At 39.4% G+C, this 21,101-nt stretch overlaps 4 protein-coding genes across 4 annotated transcripts in view; 2 read left to right on the plus strand and 2 right to left on the minus strand.

Moving 5' to 3' along the window:
• Window positions 1–233, plus strand: part of LOC101310865 (probable carbohydrate esterase At4g34215-like) — a 934-nt gene extending 701 nt beyond the window's left edge. Inside the window, exon 2 of the mRNA XM_004292756.1 lies at window positions 30–233. Coding sequence (XP_004292804.1) covers window positions 30–233 — 204 coding nt within the window. The remainder of the gene's footprint in view (window positions 1–29) is intronic.
• A 2,705-nt stretch (window positions 234–2,938) lies between these two features.
• On the plus strand, window positions 2,939–3,563 carry LOC101292566. The gene is made up of 2 exons (XM_004291018.1): window positions 2,939–3,004; window positions 3,100–3,563. Exons 1-2 carry the CDS (start codon window positions 2,990–2,992, stop codon window positions 3,400–3,402), a joined length of 318 nt encoding a protein of 105 aa, XP_004291066.1. The 5' UTR covers window positions 2,939–2,989; the 3' UTR covers window positions 3,403–3,563.
• Window positions 3,564–5,026: 1,463 nt separating this feature from the next.
• Window positions 5,027–6,898, minus strand: LOC101292861 (probable isoaspartyl peptidase/L-asparaginase 2-like). Its single transcript, XM_004291019.1, has 4 exons — window positions 6,625–6,898; window positions 6,196–6,429; window positions 5,836–5,925; window positions 5,027–5,750 (listed from the first exon to the last, which is right to left on the minus strand). Exons 1-4 carry the CDS (start codon window positions 6,784–6,786, stop codon window positions 5,253–5,255), a joined length of 984 nt encoding a protein of 327 aa, XP_004291067.1. The 5' UTR covers window positions 6,787–6,898; the 3' UTR covers window positions 5,027–5,252.
• Window positions 6,899–18,015: 11,117 nt separating this feature from the next.
• Window positions 18,016–20,107, minus strand: LOC101293159 (cyclin-D3-2-like). Its single transcript, XM_004291020.1, has 4 exons — window positions 19,309–20,107; window positions 19,006–19,207; window positions 18,739–18,869; window positions 18,016–18,622 (listed from the first exon to the last, which is right to left on the minus strand). Exons 1-4 carry the CDS (start codon window positions 19,804–19,806, stop codon window positions 18,338–18,340), a joined length of 1,116 nt encoding a protein of 371 aa, XP_004291068.1. The 5' UTR covers window positions 19,807–20,107; the 3' UTR covers window positions 18,016–18,337.
• Window positions 20,108–21,101: the final 994 nt, after the last annotated feature.

A 21,101-nucleotide genomic window follows, 5' to 3' on the forward strand; every position in this document is an offset into this window, starting at 1 on the left:
GATTAATGTTGATATACTGATATATGTAGGTAGCACTGGCATCAGGAGAAGGGCAGTTCATAGATATAGTGAGGAAGGCACAGCTGGAAACGACGTTGCCTAATGTGAAATGTGTCGACGCTAAAGGATTGCCTCTGAAACCGGATAATCTCCACCTTACTACAATGTCGGAGGTCCATCTGGGGATCAAGCTAGCAAATGCTTTTCTGGCTTCGTTTGGTTATCAGTTTTAATATAAATGTAAGCAAAATTGTGACAAAGTCCCCTTGCTGGGAACTTCTAGAGTTGCTTTGTTTATTCATACTTCATAAAACCTTAAGCTTTGTTCCCCCAGAGCAACACTACTATGTAATGAGGCTTTGCAGCATTATTGTACGAGGTTTCTTTTAAAATTTCGAAAGGCCGATTTGCTAAGTTAGATTCAGCAACCTCTTGATTCCTAGGGTTGTAATACTTGTTTCCGAATGTGGGGTGTAAATTTCAGCTTTGGGCCCTCACTCGTTAAATCAAGCCTGATGGTTAAGGCCCAATATGAACAACATCAAGATAAGTAAAAGATGTGAAACATGATCAAGTTGATGGAGAACGTGCAAACACTACTTCTCCCACTACAACGGGAAGTGAGGTCCAAGGAATCAAATGTCTATAAATCTACACGCTTATGGAGAAGAAGATGATCAAGAGAATGATCATGAGTAACAACGGTAACAAGTATCAGCCCAATTTATTTTGTTGTGCCTGCTTGAATTGAAATTGACTTGGGTGTCGGAGTGTGTTTTTATTTTGCATGTACCTTCCTCCATGATCGATGGTGAGATGAATGTGTCCAAGGCTTCTCGAAGATGAAAGGAGCGAGATTTTTGTTGGGAAATCTCTCTCCTGAAATTTTTGTTGAAGTAGACACCCTCACTTATGCAACAATTGTACTTTCTCTTGATCAAATGAGTTGTTATTTGTATGGAAAAAGTTACAAGTGTTATGGAGAAGGGAAAATGACATAGACATAGCAGCACCTGACATAGTAGACACTACTGGATTATGGCTATTAGCCGACGGAACCGTTCAGTCGGTTAAGACATATATTTCGTCTGCAAAGATCTTAGCCGACGGAATTTCAGTCGGCTAAGCATCGTCTGCTAAGACAATAGCCGACGGAATTGATGATTCCGTCTGCCAAAATTTTAGTCAACAGAACTTAGTCGACGAAAATTACTTTTCCGTCAACTAAGTTTTTCTTAGCCGACGGAATATTTCCGTCTCCTAAGATCTTAGTCGACGGAAGTAAAAATTTAAATTTTTTTTTTAGAATAACTGGCGGTTTTTTTTCTCGTTTTTTTAGGTTTTTTTTTTTCTTTTCCTTCTCTTCCTCTTCTCCGGCGACCACGACGGTTATGTTTGTGTGTTCCCGAACAACTCCACTCCACCTCCGACGCTAAACTCGCCGGGATTCTACCGTCAAGGAACCGCACATACGACGGTCTATTGCCTTACTGATGCCGTGGAGAGTAACCGTCCGGACGTCAACCACCCCGCGAGGAGGAGGAGACGTTGCTTGGAGGAGGAGGAGGTGTCGCCGAGAAGAGGAAGAGGAGGAGGAGGCGGCGCTCCTTGGAGGAGCAGGAGGTGCTGCGGCGAAGGAGGAGGAGGAGGCGCCGCGATGGTGGGGGAGCAACCAGACGAGGGAGAGAGAGAGCAAGCAGACGAGCTAGGGAGAGAGAGATGAAGAGAATGAGGGAGAGAGAACTGAAAGTTATAGAATAGAGCTGAAAAAAATTCAAAATTTTTTTGGTTCTGTCAACTAAGTAGATATTTCTGTCGACTAAGATATAACCTAAGCGACAGAATAATTTTTCGTCGCCTAAGTTATCATAAATAATCATTTATATTTATATATAAATGTTCCGTCGGCTAGGTAAAAATTTCCGTCGCCTAAGATCTTCTTAGCCGACAAAATATTTTTCCGTCGGCTAGGTGAAAACTTAGGCTACGGAAGGTTTTTCGTCAGCTAAGTAGATCTTAGGCGACGAAAATATTATTGTTCCGTTGGCTAAGTGATTTTTTCCACTAGTGAGAATACATGCAGGAGCCACTAATGGACCACTTATAACAAATATCAGACCAGCAGGCCTGAAAATAAGTTCCTAAAAGAGCTACCAGTTCTCCGATACAACATGAGATAAGAAAATAATTATCAAGACCAGAAGACTCATAATTGGAAAGAATGCGCCCCCCCTTCCCCAACAACTGGCGGTTCTAACCATGAAGGACAAATGCTCGAGTCAACTCCGTCTTTTGAGCAGTGAATAGACGTGAATCACGTGATAATTGCAACTAACTGTATTAAACATATGACCTTCATGAGGAAAGTTCTGCCACAAAAATGCCGTTTTGATTTATCGTTTGGGCCTTTGAGTTATTGTACACCCTCACAATTTTCAAGCCTTTTTACTACAGAATTTGGTTTATCTGTTTAAATTTGCTTGGATGACTTTTAACCATTAGATTGAGTACATTCTGGGACCACCATATCATCCTTATGTTATTTTTACTTCATCTAATGGTTATAAGACATCTAAGCAAATCTAAACAACTTAAATCCAAATAGAAAATCTAGATCATTTATTACGACCTCAATTCTCTCGTTGGGCTTTTGAGCTTGGAAGTCCAAAGAATTGTCCAGCTGTCCTTTCATCTCAGCAAAGCTAGGTAGTAGGTACCAAACAGGTCGGTCGACACCACATCCTACTGGTACTAAAGAACTATATCAGAATCATATACGTGTCAGCGCCATAGACAATCTGGGCTGTGAACCATGCAAAATCGAACACCTAGTGCGAAACGTGTCCTTAACCAATTGGTAGCTCCTTCCTGATGAGCTAGGCCGACCTCCCACCAAGTAAACTATATAACATCTTCGAGCTCCTCCACATTAGCAATCAAAGCTTTGCATTTTTCGTCCAGTTCATATTTCAAATTTCAAATTTGCAACATGGATACTTCAAAAGTACAAATTCTATCTACTCAGTTGTTTTCTTGGTTCTTGTTTTATATAGAAATGTTTGAGATGATCTTAAATTTTGTTGGTGTATTTTGTGGCAGGGAACAACTGAAGGTGTTAACGAGCAAGGTGGAGTGGAGGTCAAGGTGGACACAGTGGATTTCCGATCACCGGCCGGAGATGACAAAGAACCCGTGAAGGAGAAGGTGGAGATACTTCATGAGATCGACGACGGAGGAGCAAATTCTGGAAAGACCGGGGCTGCTGGCTTTGTGGAAAAAGCAGCTACTGCAGTTGCTGATACCTTTAAGTCAGCCAAGGATGCTGTTTCTGGAAAACCCAAGGATGCTGCTGTTGCTGAAAAACCCAAGGAAGCTGTTGCTGAAGATAAGACCACGAAATGAATCTTCAAGAAGGAAGAGTCAGCTAAAACTAGCATTTCATGATTTATTGTAGAGAAGAGATGCTTTATTCATGAATATATGACTTGTTAATTGTATGCATTGTATCAAGTGAATTTACCCAAATCAGAATAATCAAAGGATGCGTTGTCTGTTTGTCCAAAGAAGGGGGCCTGGAAAAACCAAGAAATTGCAATAACATATTCTGTCAGTTTTTCCTTATTGCTCATGTTATAATTTAAGACTGAAGCCAACAGATATGATCTGGAGATCTGTCTTTGAGAAGTAATTGGATCATGGATGGCAATCATGGCATATGTTTTAGCACAAACAGATAACTCAAATTATTGCATGCTCTGTTTTTTCATAAGATGAAAATGAAAAGGGGGCCAAAAAAGATCAAGAAAAATTCAGCCAAGATGTGTCCAGCTATCAGAGTCTAACTCGGTACAAATTAAGCCTCAAATATCTTTCATCTTACAATCCGCACAAGCCAGGACCAGCCAAACACTATCAATTATTTTTCCAATAAACAATAATTTTTTTTCGATGTAGAAAACAATACACAAACGAAAAAAAAATAAAACTTACAACCAAAAAACCCTTAGTACAGCCTAAACCATGAAAGTCGAAATTGAAAACATTGACCGAGGATAAAAAGAGTCCGTTCTGCCGGCCAGCAACAATAATAGAGTGACCAATATTCACTGTTGAATCTGCAAAAAAATTTGTTTCACGCCAAATGTGAGTAAAAATGGTGGAAGTAAAACCGTGTGGCAAGACATCTCATATCATGTATTACAGTTTAGATACGCCAAGACATCTTTATGTAGTATTAATAGAATCACTAAGTATCTTAAAGTCACCCTCGACTTAAATTCTGGCATAACCATGTAGAGAGGCAGGAGACCAGCTCTTAAACTCAACGCTTCAACCAGAAGGATATTTGTTTTCCCTAAACATTTAGTGGAAGCAACTAAAGGACACTTGATCCAGTTGAGTGTTTTCGAACCATTGCTGGCGTTTTGTTTTGTTTTGGCCAACAAGGAATTTACTTCATAAAACAAAACAAAAACAAAAAAGAGGAAATTCATCTAATGAAAGAAAGTATTACACAAAGAGGCCCAAGACCTGCCAAAGCAAAACCCAACAAGGACCAAATTGTCAAGAAAGCACGTAGAAAACACCAGGCAGCAGCAAAGAACAAGCTGCAGATGACCAAATGTTAACCAATCCCAGAAGGGCAGAAGGACCTGCTATCATTCTTCACATTGAAAATGTTAACCAAACCCAAAGTACCAAATCAACACCTTCCTTCCAAATTATAGGTTCAGGAGAGAATCTATCCGGAGAGTGTTTATCAGTAATTAATAATCAAAACATATTATCGTCCCAAGTAATTTTCAAGTTCTTGTCTTGGCTATAGTATCAAACAATTACTACTTGATGATCATAAGCTGGTTCAAATGGAGTACTGGATCAGTGGAGCTTTTGGAACTTGTGAGGACAATATATATCTGCTTATCTTACACAATATTTTACCTTAGAATTGACATTGTAATAATGCATCAAAGGAATTAGCAGAGAGATGAGGCGATCGAAGTAGGAAATGTGCTCCAACAAAAATCCAAGTGAAATGAAAATGCTTTGAGACTTTATTATCACCATCATAATGTACATGCCAGTTAAAACTAAAAGTTACACCTAATGAAGGCAAGCATTCCTAGTTTTGATGGCCTCCCACTAGACACAAGCACCACTTGCAGTATCCAGCACAACCACAAACTCAAAGCACATCCAGAAATCACTTTCTTCTTCGTTGTCCTTGTCCAAATAGAGAAGAGAACAAACACCTACTGATCCCAAATCCCGACCTCCATGAACCCATCCTCTGTTGCACTCCCCCTAAACATTCCGCAACAGTTAAACCCACAAGCCACTTCTCCTTTGTTGGACACAGCAATGAGTCCGGCCTTCCCATCATCGAGCCTGTTCTTGATCACAAAGTCTACAGCATCCTGAAGGTCTAGGCCCTTGTACTCCATCACAGCCCCAACTTCACGAGCCAGTGTCCCGCGTATGATAGCCTCTCCTTCTCCTGTGCAAGACACTCCACAAAGGTCACACGCATAGGTACCTGCCCCAATGAGTGGCGAGTCCCCAATGCGACCTTCCATTTTGTTCATGAGCCCACCGGTCGAGGTAGCGGCAGCACAGCGACCCTGGCTGTCCACCACCACACACCCGACTGTCTCGGGTGCGTACACGCTTATGGGGAGCCCGTTCATCTGTATGGGGCTCTCCACACCAGCAGCACAACTCTCCATCCCAAGTGGGATTCTGTAATCAAACTGACGGTAACAAAAACAAAAGTGTCAACAGTAGTTTCTAGTATTCATGATGACCCTACATAGTATGAAAGTGAAAGAATCGTACCAAGATGGTGTTGGCTTCTTTGGCCAACTTGAGCATGCCCACATTTTCCTCCGTGATGAAATAGTCATTATTGTCCACAAGCTCAACGCCCTGAAATATGACACGCACCAAACTCCTATCAAGATTCAACACAGAGATTCCTCTACCAAACAAATATTAATTAAAACCTTTTATTTAAGAATCTCTGGGAGCAGCAGGGGATTAGGTTAAATATTAATTAAACATAATAATATATGAGGACACCACTGAACAGTGTCAAACATGTGTTGCTAGATTCACATATTCATATTGATTCTCATACACCAGGTGAAAAAGACAGAGATTTCTTTTTTCCTGTTATATTGATGGTCAAAACATTACCTGTTGCCTGGCGAAGCTTTCGGCGCCGGAGAAGGCAAGGTAGGAATGAGGGGACTTATCCATGACGAGTCGGGCGAGCGAGATCGGGTTCTTGACGGTGGTCAACCCCGATACGGCGCCGCATCGTCTTTTGGGTCCATCCATGATGCTGGCTTCCATCTCAACCCTGCCATTTTCATTCAGGGCCGATCCACGGCCGGAATTGAAGAACGGATCCGTTTCCAATTCCCTAACCTGTTTACCAACAAAAACAACATAAGGGTTTAGATTTAATGGACAGAATAACCAAATCAAACTTACTACGATTCATATGGAAGAAAAGATTTCAATTCGTTCCGTCAGCATGTTAACCGAGAATATAATAACAGACGTACAATATATACATGATTGCGAAGAGAAACAAAGAACGTAGAGGGAAGGGGGACGTACAACAAGTTCAACAACATCAATGGCGGGAAGATCAGCACGGAGAGCAGAGGTTCCGAGATTGAGGCAGCGAGTGAGGAGCTGTTTGGCTTGTTCTTGGCGCTCCAAAGGGAGATTAGGGTCGACACCGGCGCCACCGTGCACAGCAATAGCCCAACCACCCATTCTCACACTCTGCCTCGCACTCGCTCTGGTGTTTGCCTGTCTCTGCCTCTCTCTCTCTCTATTTCTCGCTTAAGGTGGTGTGTGTGTGTCTGCTACAATGGAGCGGAGGGAGGTGCATTATATAGGCGCTGGCGGATTCCAAATGGCAATGAATCGGACCCTAATAACCAAGGTAATAATAATAAATAGAAAATAAAAAAATATGACGATTCTCTTCTCTGTATGGCATTTGTATTTGTTGCCCACTTGTTCCGGGAGGTTTCTAGGTCACCACGGCAGGGAGGCCACCCCGCCAGATTTGCCATGCGTCGTATTTCGTGTGTAATTTTAGAGATTTTACCAATTTAGCCCCCTCCTCGGTTGTCTTTGCCTCTTTTTTTTCCTCACTAATGCTGTTTTAATGCCTTTTTCGTGCAATTAAACTACTAAGAATTTGATATAAGATGGTCTCATAAATATCTACTAGGGCTATGTGTATAATGGTAACAAATCCAAATCTGATATGGAAATTTGAATTCAACAAAAGAAAGTAAATAGATATTACGTAGTTACATTAGAAGCGGAATGACATCCAGGTTTAAAATTTCATATTTCTTTCGGTTAAGTGTTGTTAGATCTTCGCTCGATCATAATAATTGTTTGTTGTGTTCTATCAAAATTTTGTAAAACGACGCCTCATTCGGTAAATCTTGTGGGCAATTATCACCGGCACTTCAACCTAGCTAGTAAGATTCTGTTGCTCCAAGTAATTTTTCACAGAATGAGTCGTCCAAATTCAGTTGTCTATATATGAACCAATCTTGTTTATGCAAGGCTAGAATTGAAACACAAGTCTAGTGATTGGGGAAACAACGCAAACATCTGCAAGCTCATAACGACAAGATTTCAAGTATAAAAAGTTTAAAACTACCAACGCAAATATAAATATCACCACCGCAACTAGTGCAGAAAAGATACAAAAGATTCTTCACAAGATTCAAGCCACCATGAAACTCGAGTGATAATCTTTTCTTTGCTACAGAACCTCCTCGTTCCACTAAACCTCATGTTTATTAGCTCTAGCATGTTGTCCTCTCCTTTTCTCTCAGGAAAAAGAAGAAAAAAACATGGAGACAGAGAGAGAGAGATTTATTTTCTAATGGAGGGACCTGGCGGCTGAATTAGCAAAATCAAATTCCAAGTACTTGGTCCCTGACTAGCAATGGTTTTCTGGGTTCGTGGACATTTTTGGTCTACAATTCCACCTGACTATATGCATGAAATGATAAGAATGATGATGATTGGGTAAGATTGGTAAGCTTAGGCCGATGACGAAGTGGTGAGAATGAGAGGATACACGAAGCTATATGTATGAGAGCTCGAGATATACATAGAAAGCTAATTAGCTCCAGCTAATATATCGATTACTTAGAAACGTCAGAAGCCTAAACCAAAATGAACTCTACGTACGTACCAACCTCAAATAAAAATCAACCATTAACAATAACAATATCATTTCACTGCAGCTTGATATTAGAATAATATTGACGATAACGTTTTATATTAACCCACCTCTCCACTCCCCAAAGCTGGGGACGACACACATTTTTACACGTAAGCGCCACATTTTCAATTTGTTAACATATGTACTGTGTCCACTTCAATCTTGTCACGTAGCATCGCCAATGCCTCGTGAACAATCTCACTGCCTACTTGCTCTTTTTGTATTTCACGATCACACTTTCGAGCGATTTCAATAAGAACTATTAAGTTAAAAACTAAAGAAGTGAAATTCATACATTTTAAATTATAATTTACATATTTATTTTTTTATTTTTAGTAATTTAAATTTTATCTTTAATGATTTAAATATTATCTTTATATAAAAATGATTACTAAAAATAAAAAATGAGTGTGTGGATTACAATTTAGGATGTGTGGATTTCACATCTCAAAAATAATCGTAGATTTCTTTGTTTCTCATTTTTCCGATCCCATATTTACATTTTGAATGTTTAATTTTTACGTATGTATATATATGAGTTCATCGTAAAATTTTATTTAAATTGATAATCGTTAAGACAATTATAATTGTGATTTATAACGTGAAGTCTAGCCGGCACATTAGTGTGGAAAAAAAAGAAAAAATGAGACAAGTTTTATTAGCATATAGAGGCAAGAAAGTACTTGTCATGTACCGATGTACATGATATGAGTCATTTGACTAAAACTGATAAGTATAAGAAGCTAGTGTTCTTAATTAATCTGCTTTAGACTACATTGAACAAACTAAATAGCGAGATTGATTTGGATGTGTAATTAATAACCATGCTAAATCTCTTAATTATAATTTGTTGATGAGATGATGAACTTTGCTGGCCTTTCCCTCTATGTGTATTATTTTTATTTTTTTTCGACTGAAGGAAAATAAATTACAACTAGAATCCTCTAACACAACTGGTTCCCTCTATGTGTATTAACCTATGTATTTGAAGAAACATAGATAAAACAAGCAAAAAGGAGAAGTGCCTCCCTTGATACGTAAACGAAGGGGAAAACCCCAAAACAATGTAGTCCACTCATTCATGTCAATAAACTTCTTCTGCTCTAGCAATTGCAACACGAAAGCACCCCGATTTGTACGTGGCTTTTGACTAGCTAGCTTTCCACAGTCCTAACTTACTTGTCACTGAACTAGGAATATGTGTGTTGGGATCCTGATGCACATTGCTAGGTGCTTAAATGAGTGTTCTCCACCAAATGCATTGATCTGTGTTTTGTTGCTCACTGAGGTGTTTGTCGATCTGAGAAGGATCATACCATGTACGTCATCATGGAATGATGGAATATTATGGAAAAAGAGAAGGCAGGTACTGCACTACTTGGCAAAGAACTGAAGCAACACAAGCCAACACAATGAGAGGTTGAAGTAGGCTGCATATATAGTCCTGGGTGAATTATAACGTTCACGAACTGAGGACTAAGAGTGGGAGCTCTAAGTTTTTAAAAAAAAAGTTAATTACTATCATCGATACTGTTTATTTTCACATGGATAATGGATTTGATATCCACTCGCATGGAGGGGATCGATGGATGGGACTTGAGAGAGAGTATTGGTCACGACCGAAAAAACAAAAGAGAGAATATTGGTACTTTCATAAACTCATAATCGCTTACGCACATTTCTTGGTACGTAGAAATATAACCTCGCAAAAAAATGGCAATGACGTGCATTAGGATGATCGATGAACGCAGTTGATTAGTAATAAGATTCAAAAGACGAAATTTCACTAACATTTTGGAAGGTGTTTGCTATGCATGACGTTGTATTTTAGTGCGGGTTATAGTGACACAATTTTTATATGATTACTTATTTATTGACTTGTTAGTTGTTACTCTTTCTTTTTCGCACCTTCTCTCGTCTAATGTAACTCAACTTGAATGACTAAATTTTTTAAATTTCACACCCACGTAACATGTAACTTAATGAAATCAACATTATACATCAACATCTTCTTCTTCATCGAAGAAGAAAAAAAACATCATACATCAGCATCATATGTAGTTACAAAGCTACAATGGCTGCCCTCAAATAACAAAGATTTATACACCACCACTGTAATGGAGTAGTATTCAGAACGCATTTTCCAAATATGCACTTCCCTTTCATGCATCAGAGCCAAGCAATCAAAGTTGAACTAGTCGATCGTATTAGGCTAATCAATTAATTCGAGATTGGAAAATAGTATATCAAAGGTGGTAAAACGTCACGTCGATCATCCACTAAAACATCAAACTGAGTAGACTGATGTAGCATGAGTAGTGAGCAGAATCTGCGTAAGATTCTCTAGGTAGGCTCGCCATCTTTCTGAGCCGTAAGATTCTTCTGGGGGTTTTCTGGGTTCCATACGACTCCATGCATGTGAGGTGAGCATGAAAAAGACGCCCATACCACATGCTTATTGTTTCCGTGTCTTATTGTCACTATCTCCCAACTTTGCGCTACTAGTTACTTCAATACTTCATTGTCAAAAAGACCCCAACCTAATTCTAATAAACTATAAACCCTAATTTTTGTATTCAAAGTAGCTTTAGTTTTTGTCCCCCGAGCAATCGAACCGGGCCATGCTATCGTCGATTGCCTCTTGAATTTCATCTTTGCCTTTTGCTTCTTTTTTCTAGTAAGAACCATTGTCGGCATCGGCAACACTTTCTTCATTCCAGGAATAGAAATTAGGAGCTAGGGTGTCAATTTCCAAGGAGAAACTTAAACAAACTTATGCAACACCGCTGGTCGCTTCAAAGCATCGGCGGATCCAATGTGCTACTGCAACTAAATGCCTGCGCTCCATGCGTTTCTTCTTTTAAAATTCAGATATTTTAGGTAGTTGATTTCTTTCTTTCTGCTTCACTCCACTCCATGTTGGTGGAAAAGAAGAGTAGCTAGTCATACATGAACGCGTACGTACGGTTAAAAGATGCTAAATAGCGAAAGACAGGCAAAAGAAGTCAAGAGCTTTGAGGAGGCTAGCTCTGTGTCATAGCATAACTTTCCCTACTGTCTTGTTGTAAAAAACATGAGATCTATATATGGATCCGTCGGCACTAAATGTACGTATGATCCCCTTATAATATTTGATTTTTTGACAAGACAAAATATTCAAGAAGGGTGAAAATAAAAGAGAAAAAAAAAACATAGAAGAAATCAATCTAGACGTCTGACCGTCACTGTTTTGTACACATCGCAACAAAATTTCTAAGAAATGCGTCCTATCATTTTGTGGAAAGCATGTAATAGGTGCCCAGGGCACTTGTTTTTGTTCCCTGAAAGTGAAAAGAAAGTTTCAACACCCGGATGGATCAACATGTTATAGCATTATGTAAGTAGAAATTTCTGGTAGAGAAAGCTCAGCTCATCTCACTGGATATGGAGCATTCACGTCTAATCACTGATTGGACATAGCCTTGAAAATCATCGGCTCTTTCATCTCTTGTTATCCTCAATTCCTCAAAGTTCAAGTGGTGGAAATCAATTAGGCAAAATTTCAATTTCAAATGGCCCTATCTTTGCTTTGATTAAGGTCCCCCCGCTCCTCTAACCAAATGAATCAACTAGTACGTAGTTGTCTCAAACGTACATCTAATAAGTGGTGCCGGAGCTCAACCAGTGCAGTGCCCACCATCCAGAAAATGGGACAGTAATAAGGACAGGTACAGCTCCATATACATAGATTGATATCCTATCAGGAATCCAAAAATAAAAAAACTGTCCCAGTAGTATTGCTGATCCAACTACGAATCAAACCTCACAGTGCTAGGTAGCTAGTGGGGTGATCTCGGTCGGGACCGAGCCAAAATGACCAACTCCACAGATCAGGGAATAACAATTTTGCTGATAAATCGCAAAGACAAGAATCCAAAACTGTGAGAGATATGAAACCAATACTCTGCATGTTCGAGATCTAAGATCTTTGGCTGTTGGGGTAGCTCATGATAAAAGTAGAAGTTGGATGGAGATGGAACTGGGCACGCCGAAACACCAAGTTGGCTACCGTTTGTATATAACACCACATAACGGGGATCGTACGTCTCCTCGGTTCCAGAAAGGGCGAATTCACAAGAGCTCCAACCAAACATTTTGATTTCATGCAACCAAGATTCTTGTGTACGTGCCTTGTCAGGTGGACTCAGATCGTGCCAGGCCGGCCGGCAAGTGGGAGAAGGGACCCTAGCTGCCCAATTCTCATTTTTTTAAAAATGGGATTCTGCTCAAAGAAAGAGAAACAAGCCCACATTGCATTGATATACTTCTAAAGCCCGAGTCGTTTTATGACTTTTTCTATGTCCAATATAGTAAGTTGAGCGAGACTTCGGTGACAAGCTTACTTTACCACTGCCACTTTAAGATCACAAAAAATTGATCCACGCAGGGGGATTAGCTACCGTCAAGGGCTCATATGGCAATCGGAGTGAGTTCGTTGTAATTTACATATGTTAACTAGAGGTGTGCGCTGGGAGCACTGCGCGGTTTCACCACGGCTGATTAGAGTGTCCAAGTTCTAGTATTGCTGCATAAGTTTCTCAACCATCCGTTCAACATCAATACACGTTAAAGAGACCGATGACATGTTAGTGAATACGATCACGAAGAACGGAATGTCTTCATAAAATAGAAAAATGCAATCTACAGTGAGGCCCGAACTTGGGGTGAACAAGAGAAAGAAAAAGGACACACACGGACACCCAGGATTCAGTGGCATGAGGCTGATTTGTCTAATGTTTTGTCTTCTGGGTTTTAGATGTGCTGGCTCTGAATCCATATGTGAAAGAAAAATATAAGAATGTGGAACTGAAAGAACATAATTTTTTCTAACGTACATATGTACGTATCAGAATGTAGGGTTTTAATTTATAAATCTGACCCATAGACCTAAATGCATGCCTGCTGCGTGGAGCCGTGGAGACTGGACACACATTGAAATGTACGTTGCTAGCTAGAGATAGTATTATCACTTTCGTTTTTGGCTGGCATGAAGGGACAAGCACTTGAGGCCGAGGAGGTCTGCAGGTCATCGATTTGCAGAGTTTATATGCATCTATATTCAATTACGATTATATATGATATATCAGACAACTATTGGAAGAATGCTTATAAAACTTGCCCATTGGTGCTTAACTTTTTCAGAACAATGATGTCCGGGTCGTCGACTATGGTATACGTATAACTTGCAGATTTGATGAATAATGCTACTTACGTACGTACTCACTGGCGTGATGTATCATGTGTGATGCATGTCTATCATAACCTCGATCAGCAAGTGCGTACAATGATCCATGCATTGTCCAAACCCCTGGTAGAGCACACTATATATTACAAATTTTATGTTCAAGTTTTACCAGCTCTAAGAAACTTTTTTATAGCTACATATATCTAAAAATTAAAAGAACAGCAGGTTTAATTTTATATCTGACTTATTATGGTAGGCGGAATTAGTTATTTCACCTGAAAGCAGTGTAAAACAAACAGTGATGGTAATTAAGCCTCGAGTCCTGAAAGGAAACTTGCAGCTTAGCATCTGCTTGAAATTAAAACCAGAAAAAAGAAGAAAGGGAAATGGAAATGGAAATGAACCCAGAAAGGAAATGGAAACGCGAATTTAGACCATGCTTATGTTAATATAATTCAACAAACACTTGCTCATTACCGAAAATAACACACTTGCTGAGGACCACGACTGGTTTATCACAATGCTGAGAGATAGAGGACCACTTTTACGTATGAAATTGGCCGCATGCATCATGCATGGTAAAATTTTCCAGAAATAATAATGCAGCTTCTCTTAACTTCCTTCGTTATTAACCCACCATTATTACTGCAGAGGATGCCACTGTGAGGCGTCTGTAACTGCTTTGGAAGCTCAATGAATCCATGATACATACGAACAAAATGGCACAGTACTGGAGACCGAGCTGTGGTTGTCTTCATTAAAAACACAGAGAGCAAATATGAAACTATAGTAGTACGCTTGGCATTGTAGAGTCGACAGTGATGCACTACATTATGTCAGACGGAAGAACAGTAGGGAGGCCCAGCCCATCCCCCACTTGTAAGACGATCTCTTATCAACTGCGTTCTGCGGAACCCTACTGCTTCTGCAAGACTGAAACAAAGCCTGAGACAAAAATTAAGACGGAGGAAGAGAACGAAAGGTAGAATTCAAACATGTAAACCTTGGGGTGGTTTTGGATATATTGACTTTGGTCGCCCACATTTAAACCACTCACGCGTCGAATGTGCATCAATCCGTTCATCTCTGCCAATTTCAGCCATGTCCCATTTCGTCGATCATCACTTCTCTTCCGATAGAGTCCAGATTCTCTAGTCGATATGTCTACAAACTCAGGAATATATAAGTTTTGCATCATCTATATATATCTCATTTATGCCAGCCGCTAGACCATGCCAATTTCTTTTCTGTTGGAAAAATAGATATTTGGACCTAGAGGCGCGCAGAACGTTATGAACCGCTCGTGGTCTATAGGAACCTAATTATACCGAGCTATATACGAATTACTACTTCAGAGTAATTAGACCTTGCTGTTCCAAGATTTTTCACTTGGATTACCCGCATGCTATATGACATATATTCACTCTTTCTTTTTCTGTAATGCGTTACTCTTAATGCAAGTAAATTGCATAAGTGAATTTCATGCATTTTGAACAATATGTCTCAGTTAAAATTGTGTGAAACAGATATGGGGCATTGTGGACATGGAGTAATTGTTGTTTTAATCCGTTGAGTGAATAAATAAATAGTGTATGGTAAATTAATTGAAATTTGATAGGTATATACAGATTACAAAAAATTCAGATTTTGCAAGCTTATAGCCGTTATAAAGTGAATTATTGCGCAGCATCGATCCCTCTCTATGTGTTGGTCTTGTTCTTTGTTAATTAACCAAAGACAGTATATATATGAAATATAATTGAGATCTATACCGAGCTCCCATCTCTGAATTGTGAGTTGTCCACGGATTTCAGAAGCAGCGATCATTCGGCAAAATTATAGAAATTCGATCGGCTCTAGGCCATAGAGCATAACCTTGCTCGTTTTAGAAACCGTTTAAACCCTACTTCTAAATCATTGCCCACCTAAGCTATCATATACAGATGGCTCATTTAATCGTGTACGTGTTACAATAATAGAGCAAAATATCAAGCTAGCATCCTAATTCATCGAACTTCTTAATTCATCAAACCAAATGAAGTTGATATGAATGTTGGAGGAAAAATTTACAAACTATTTACTTAGGGTAAGATTCAGAGTGGTAAAACGTCGTTTGTTGAGGTCATTATTAGGGTAAAATTGCAAGAAACCAATTGGTTAATGGTAATTAAAGGGATGTAGAGGTTGGAAGAGATTAAAGGGAGGAATTTATAAAGAGGATAATAAGCTGGAATCCATTGCTAGCTTGCAAGCTCTCTCCTCTCTCAGGTCTCTGTCAGCAATATATGAACAATCCATATCTTATCATTGTCTTTCTCACTTTTTCTTTTTATTTCTAGAATTCTAGGTCGAAATAATTTGTAACACTACACAGCCTACAGTCTATCCCCCAAAAGCAACCAAATTAAAGTGTGAATTGTAACAAAGACATGTCAAACAAAATCAAAAGATATTGTTCCCCGATCTCAATTGCCTCACCTTTCACCCTTTTCTTAATTCTCCTTTTTTAGTTTTGCCCACCATTTGTGTTTTGTTTATCTCTAATTTTTAATCTTTCGTAATCTCGATTTCAAGGTCTGAATATTCGATCTGCAGCTTTCATTTTTAAAGATCGATTTGCATGAACAATCCAACAGCCCTCATAAAGTTTTGCATAATAGGATAGTTTCATGTGGCACTTCAGCCAAATAGTCAAATTACTAAACAAAAACTCAATTAGCTTTATTTATCCCTCAATTTTTTTTTTATAAATTACATCCATATTTAGTAAATTCCGGCAAATCTCTCTTTGAATTTAACTAGTAATTTTACCACCCCTCAAGGTACTCTGGTGTTTCCTACCCCAGTAGAGTTCACTTGGACTTCGATCTGCAGCTGCAGCATTCATTCATAGAGATCGATTAGATGAAGAATTAAACATGCCTCATAAATTTTGCATATGACATTTTCATGTGGCAGTTCAATAGATTCATTAATCACCTCCTAAAAGAGGCAAAGAAATACACATTCAGATAAATCAGCGTGGTAATATTATAGTGCTGGTTACCAAATACAGAGCCTGCAGGAAACACTACGTGTTGTTATGAATGAATGAGATGCAGAGGAGATGGGGTCGAACGGAAACTTGAGCCAACCACTCTCGTTTTTTTATTGTTGCTCCGGCAATCTCGGTGCATTAGAAAATCAGGAACTGGATTTGGATTTATATTTCAGTCTCTCTCTCTCTCTCGAGCTCAAACCAAACCAGCACGCACACGCATTTTTTCAAAGAGAGGGAGAAGGAGTAGAAGAAAAGCACATGGATTGCTTCTTGTGGGTGTCCTTTCGTGAATTCTCAACTACTATATATCATATATGTTTATGATACTTGTTATATGTAATAAGGTTGTTCCATACGTCCAATCCCTCCATATTGGTTGCTAATACTAGTGGCAGAAATATCTAATCAACAGGCCATTGCTAGGTTTGCTTAGCAAGATGGGGATGTGATTAATTATAATGAAGAGCAGGATTCACAGAGTTTATGGCATGTAGAATCCGAAGGGTTTGATTGTTGTCTTTTGAATGCTAGATTGAGATGGATTGCTCAATTAGAAAGTTTGGTATACGAATTAATGTATCAAACTTCATTATTGGAATCAAATATCACCTACATATAAAGAATTGCACACACATTCACTAGTAATTCTCACATTAATACTCATTTACCCAAATTAGAACCTAGAAGACACTCAGCTAGTGATCGGTGAACGAGATTGCTATGATCATATATATGAAGTAATTTCATTGAATAAATTCCTCACATAGAGGTTAAAAAAAGCTACTAATTTCATTTACATACCATATATAAGTGAGCATTGATTTTCCATGTGCAAGGGGCTTTCTCCATTAGTTGTAACACTAGTTGAGCCCTTTTTGGCGGGGGGATGCTACAAAATACCCCATTTCCATATCACACTAGCTCTCTTAATCATAAATTTACCTACAAAATGCATCAAATAAACGAAGTGAACTATAGGAAATATTGAATACCCTTCACATTGTTCACAACCCTAATTCGAGCAAGGAAATTGGGGAGTGATGGATTGGAGCCTAATGTAGGTGGAGGGTCTCGGACGTTGTTAAAAGTTGGGTGGTTTACAACCTGTAGGTCATTTTCAAATAGTCATTTGGGTTTGAAAACTGCCCTAAAGTCCTTCAAAACCGAGAGCTCTCTTCCTTCGAGGTCAAACCTCCGAGCAGCAATAGTAATAGTCTCACAAATCGCAATCTTAACAACACCAAAATCACCAGTGGCCGACAGCATGTTGCTCTTTCCACATGAACCAAAACCCTTTCTCTAATCCTTCCTCTAAACCATTTCAACTTCTAAAGAATCAAGCCTTTACTAGATTTTGAACACTGTTTTGCATTAATTTCTAACCAATGTGTAACCGAGTGAGGAAAATTACAGACAATGCTCGTCGTTTTCTTTTTGTTTGTTTCTTCAAAAGGATGGAGGCATGCAATGGATGCAAAAGGGTAAAGATATAATGTTGCCTCTGATGATGCAAGTACTCTTCATTACTATAATGTTGGATGATTGTTCTTGATGAAATTTCCTCCGGATAAAATGCCAACCATCTCCGCTTCCTAATCCCATATCCGGTCACAATCCGCAGATCGGATCACCACATTGCAAAGCAGAGATGGTGATCGATCTTATGGATCGCTTCTAGATATCAAGATGAAAATTTAATACAGAGATGGTTGGCAATTTAACAACTAACTTAATAAACAAATTTAATTAGGAACATAAAGTATTATTATTAGACAGTGTTCCTTAGAACGAAGGGGGGAACCAATTAGGGAAGGCGTGGAAGGCTGAGAATATCTGCTGTTGCATTTGCAGTGTGGTTGAGCTTCTCCAGAAGCTGCTTTTCCAGAGCTCTGCTTTTCTTGGACAGAGGCTCCGGTGAGGACGAGACTGATGAGGCCACCGCCCATGAGTCATTTGAGCTGTCTGAGCTGAATGAGATGTCAATGACTCCATTTGGGCTCCCCGGAATTGAAGAACCAAACTTGCGCTTGTTTCTCGACCATGATGATGACAATTCCATGATGAGCTTAGAGCAATCATCCACCGCACCCTGTTTCAAATTCAAATTCAATCAAGAGTTAAATTCAGGACTTTGATTGTAATAATGTACACATTTAGGGACAATGTAGTGTGAATCAAGGTAAAAAGGGTAAGAATATAACCAACCTTGTCGATTCCGAGAATACTCAAGAGCTGGTTTTCATACTCAACTTGAAGACAAGGTTCAATGTTATTGACAACGTGCAGCATTGTGGCAGTAGCCGCTACAGATGGAAGGAAAGACAAGAACCTAGAATCTGCAGGATAATAAGGCCAAATTTTAATAAAGACTTGAAATTTTCTTTGTTCACTAGTGCTACTGTTGGGGCAAGGCATCAAATTTATCAACAAGGAGGATAAGGAGACCAGATTTGGATGAGAAGGATGGGGTACCTGAGATGAGATTGACAAGGATGAGCTCACATCTCTTGAGAAATTCCCAGCAGAGGTGGTCTTTCAAACCAAACCTCCTTGTCATGTAATCAAGAAACGAAATTGGGGTTACCGGATTCATCCTCCAATCAAGAGTCGAGAGAACCATAATCTCCATCCTGCTGATATTTTTCGCTTCGAACACATACTTACTGTCCTCCACCTAAACGATCGAAATTAAACAAAGCCAAATTGATTTAGAACCCAAACGAGGACATAAAAGACTAGAGTACAAATCATCAAGCAATAAAGAACTGAACATACTTGGAGGTCTAGTAATAAAGGGACTTGGGTCTCCTCCACCTTGGCAGCGACAGAGAGACAAGCCACGGCAGCGAGCTGTGTCATCCATGGCTTCTCGGGCTGAAACTGGAAGCGGGAGAAACACCTATCGAGGTAATCAACAGCCAGAACTGCAGTGAGAGCAGAGAAAGAGTAGTGGGTGTTGACCCTCAGCATCCAATCCACAGCCTCCTTACGAGCCCGGGCCAAAGACTCGCTGGGATTCTTGATTTTCCGATCCTGATTCACTTTCTCTTTCGCTAACAAAGAAGCAAGTTCCTCATCGTCCCAGAACAAGTCTTGCTCTAGCAAGATTGGGGACTTTATTTGTGTTTGCATAAAAGATGTAGAGGTAGTGTTGCTATATAAAGAACTATCTTCTACAAACTCATAGTCCAACACCTCTTCCTCCTCCTCATCCAAATGTTGCTCGGAGCAGAAGAGAGCGTCCAAGAGAAATGGCTGATCCATCTTCTTCATAGAAGAAGAGGCTTGGTTCTGGGTTCATTTCTTCATTATAGGCTGCTGCTTTGAGGACATGAACACAACAACAGTGAGAGAACAGTGCCCTCAAATAATGAGCCTCTCTAGGCTTCTCTGTCTCTTTTTCTTTTCACTCGGTCACACCAAAATCTCTCTGACGGACAAGCAGAGACTCAGACAGAGAGAAAGAGTGGAGTAGAGAAGAGAGGAAGAGAGAAGTGAAAGGGGAAGAAGGAAGGGACTGACCACAAACCCCAAGAGATGCGTTTTATTTGGTTTTTCTAGGGGAACTCATCTCTCTCTATCTCTCTATTTTCTTTTGTTTAATAGGGGAAGCTCGCGTGCCTAATCGGAGCCTGGTATAATGGACCATGCAGCACAGCGTGTTGACACGTGCCGATATTGTACCGTTGAAGGCCCACAAGAAACCGGGCCCCACAGATGAGTGATCCAATCAGCGGCTCACATGCTAGTCATCGGATGCTCTCGGCCGTTAGATTCACTCTCCCATAAACAAAAGCTTTCGAGCTGGTTGAGGATCTTAATTTCAAATCGCATTTAATTTTTTTGGGGCTATTTTTATTTTTAGAGGGAGGGAGGGTTTTATTGGTTTGGCGCGCTAAGGCGGGAGTAGCTTCATCTTTGCTGGGCTGGCACACACGAAAATGGGAAAAACCAAAAAGAAATTTGCTTTCCCAACCCTAATTTCTGTTTTTTTCTTTTTCATTTTGGAATAAAAAGGTGCTCTGCATCTGAGTACGGGACATGACTACATGACATTACCTAATCAATCTTAGTCGTTTCTGGCAACCCATCAGCAAGTCTTTACTCTCCCTAAACATTTAAAAAATATAAATATGAATTATTTTAGTAGTTTTTGGAAAATTAAAAACTTATTATGGATTTTAATAGATTGTTTTTCGTGGTTATTTGCAGAACCAGCCTAGCATTTGGAATCGTGGCACATCGCTACCTACAAAAGAGAGTTCGGTGACTATTATTTTTAGAGATAGGAAAAGGGTTTTAAACCCCCAAAAATCAGATAAAAAGAGCTCAATAATCTGCATCTTTGTATTGCTTTTTGTATAGGTCAATAGTGAGCTTTGTATCATTGACTATACTGGGTTTTTGATTTTTTTTCAAAGATAAAGAGTTTAGGGTCTATTGGTTTATGGTAAAAGAAAAGAGAAAACTTTAAATGGATGAATTTTAAGCTTTGCCCTTTACTTTCTTTCTGCGTTTAGCTTTTAACCTCGATGATCAAGCACATTTCACCTCTTATAATTGTTCAA

This window comes from Fragaria vesca, linkage group LG2 (genome assembly GCF_000184155.1).
Source record: "Fragaria vesca subsp. vesca linkage group LG2, FraVesHawaii_1.0, whole genome shotgun sequence".
Lineage (NCBI taxonomy): Eukaryota > Viridiplantae > Streptophyta > Magnoliopsida > Rosales > Rosaceae > Fragaria > Fragaria vesca.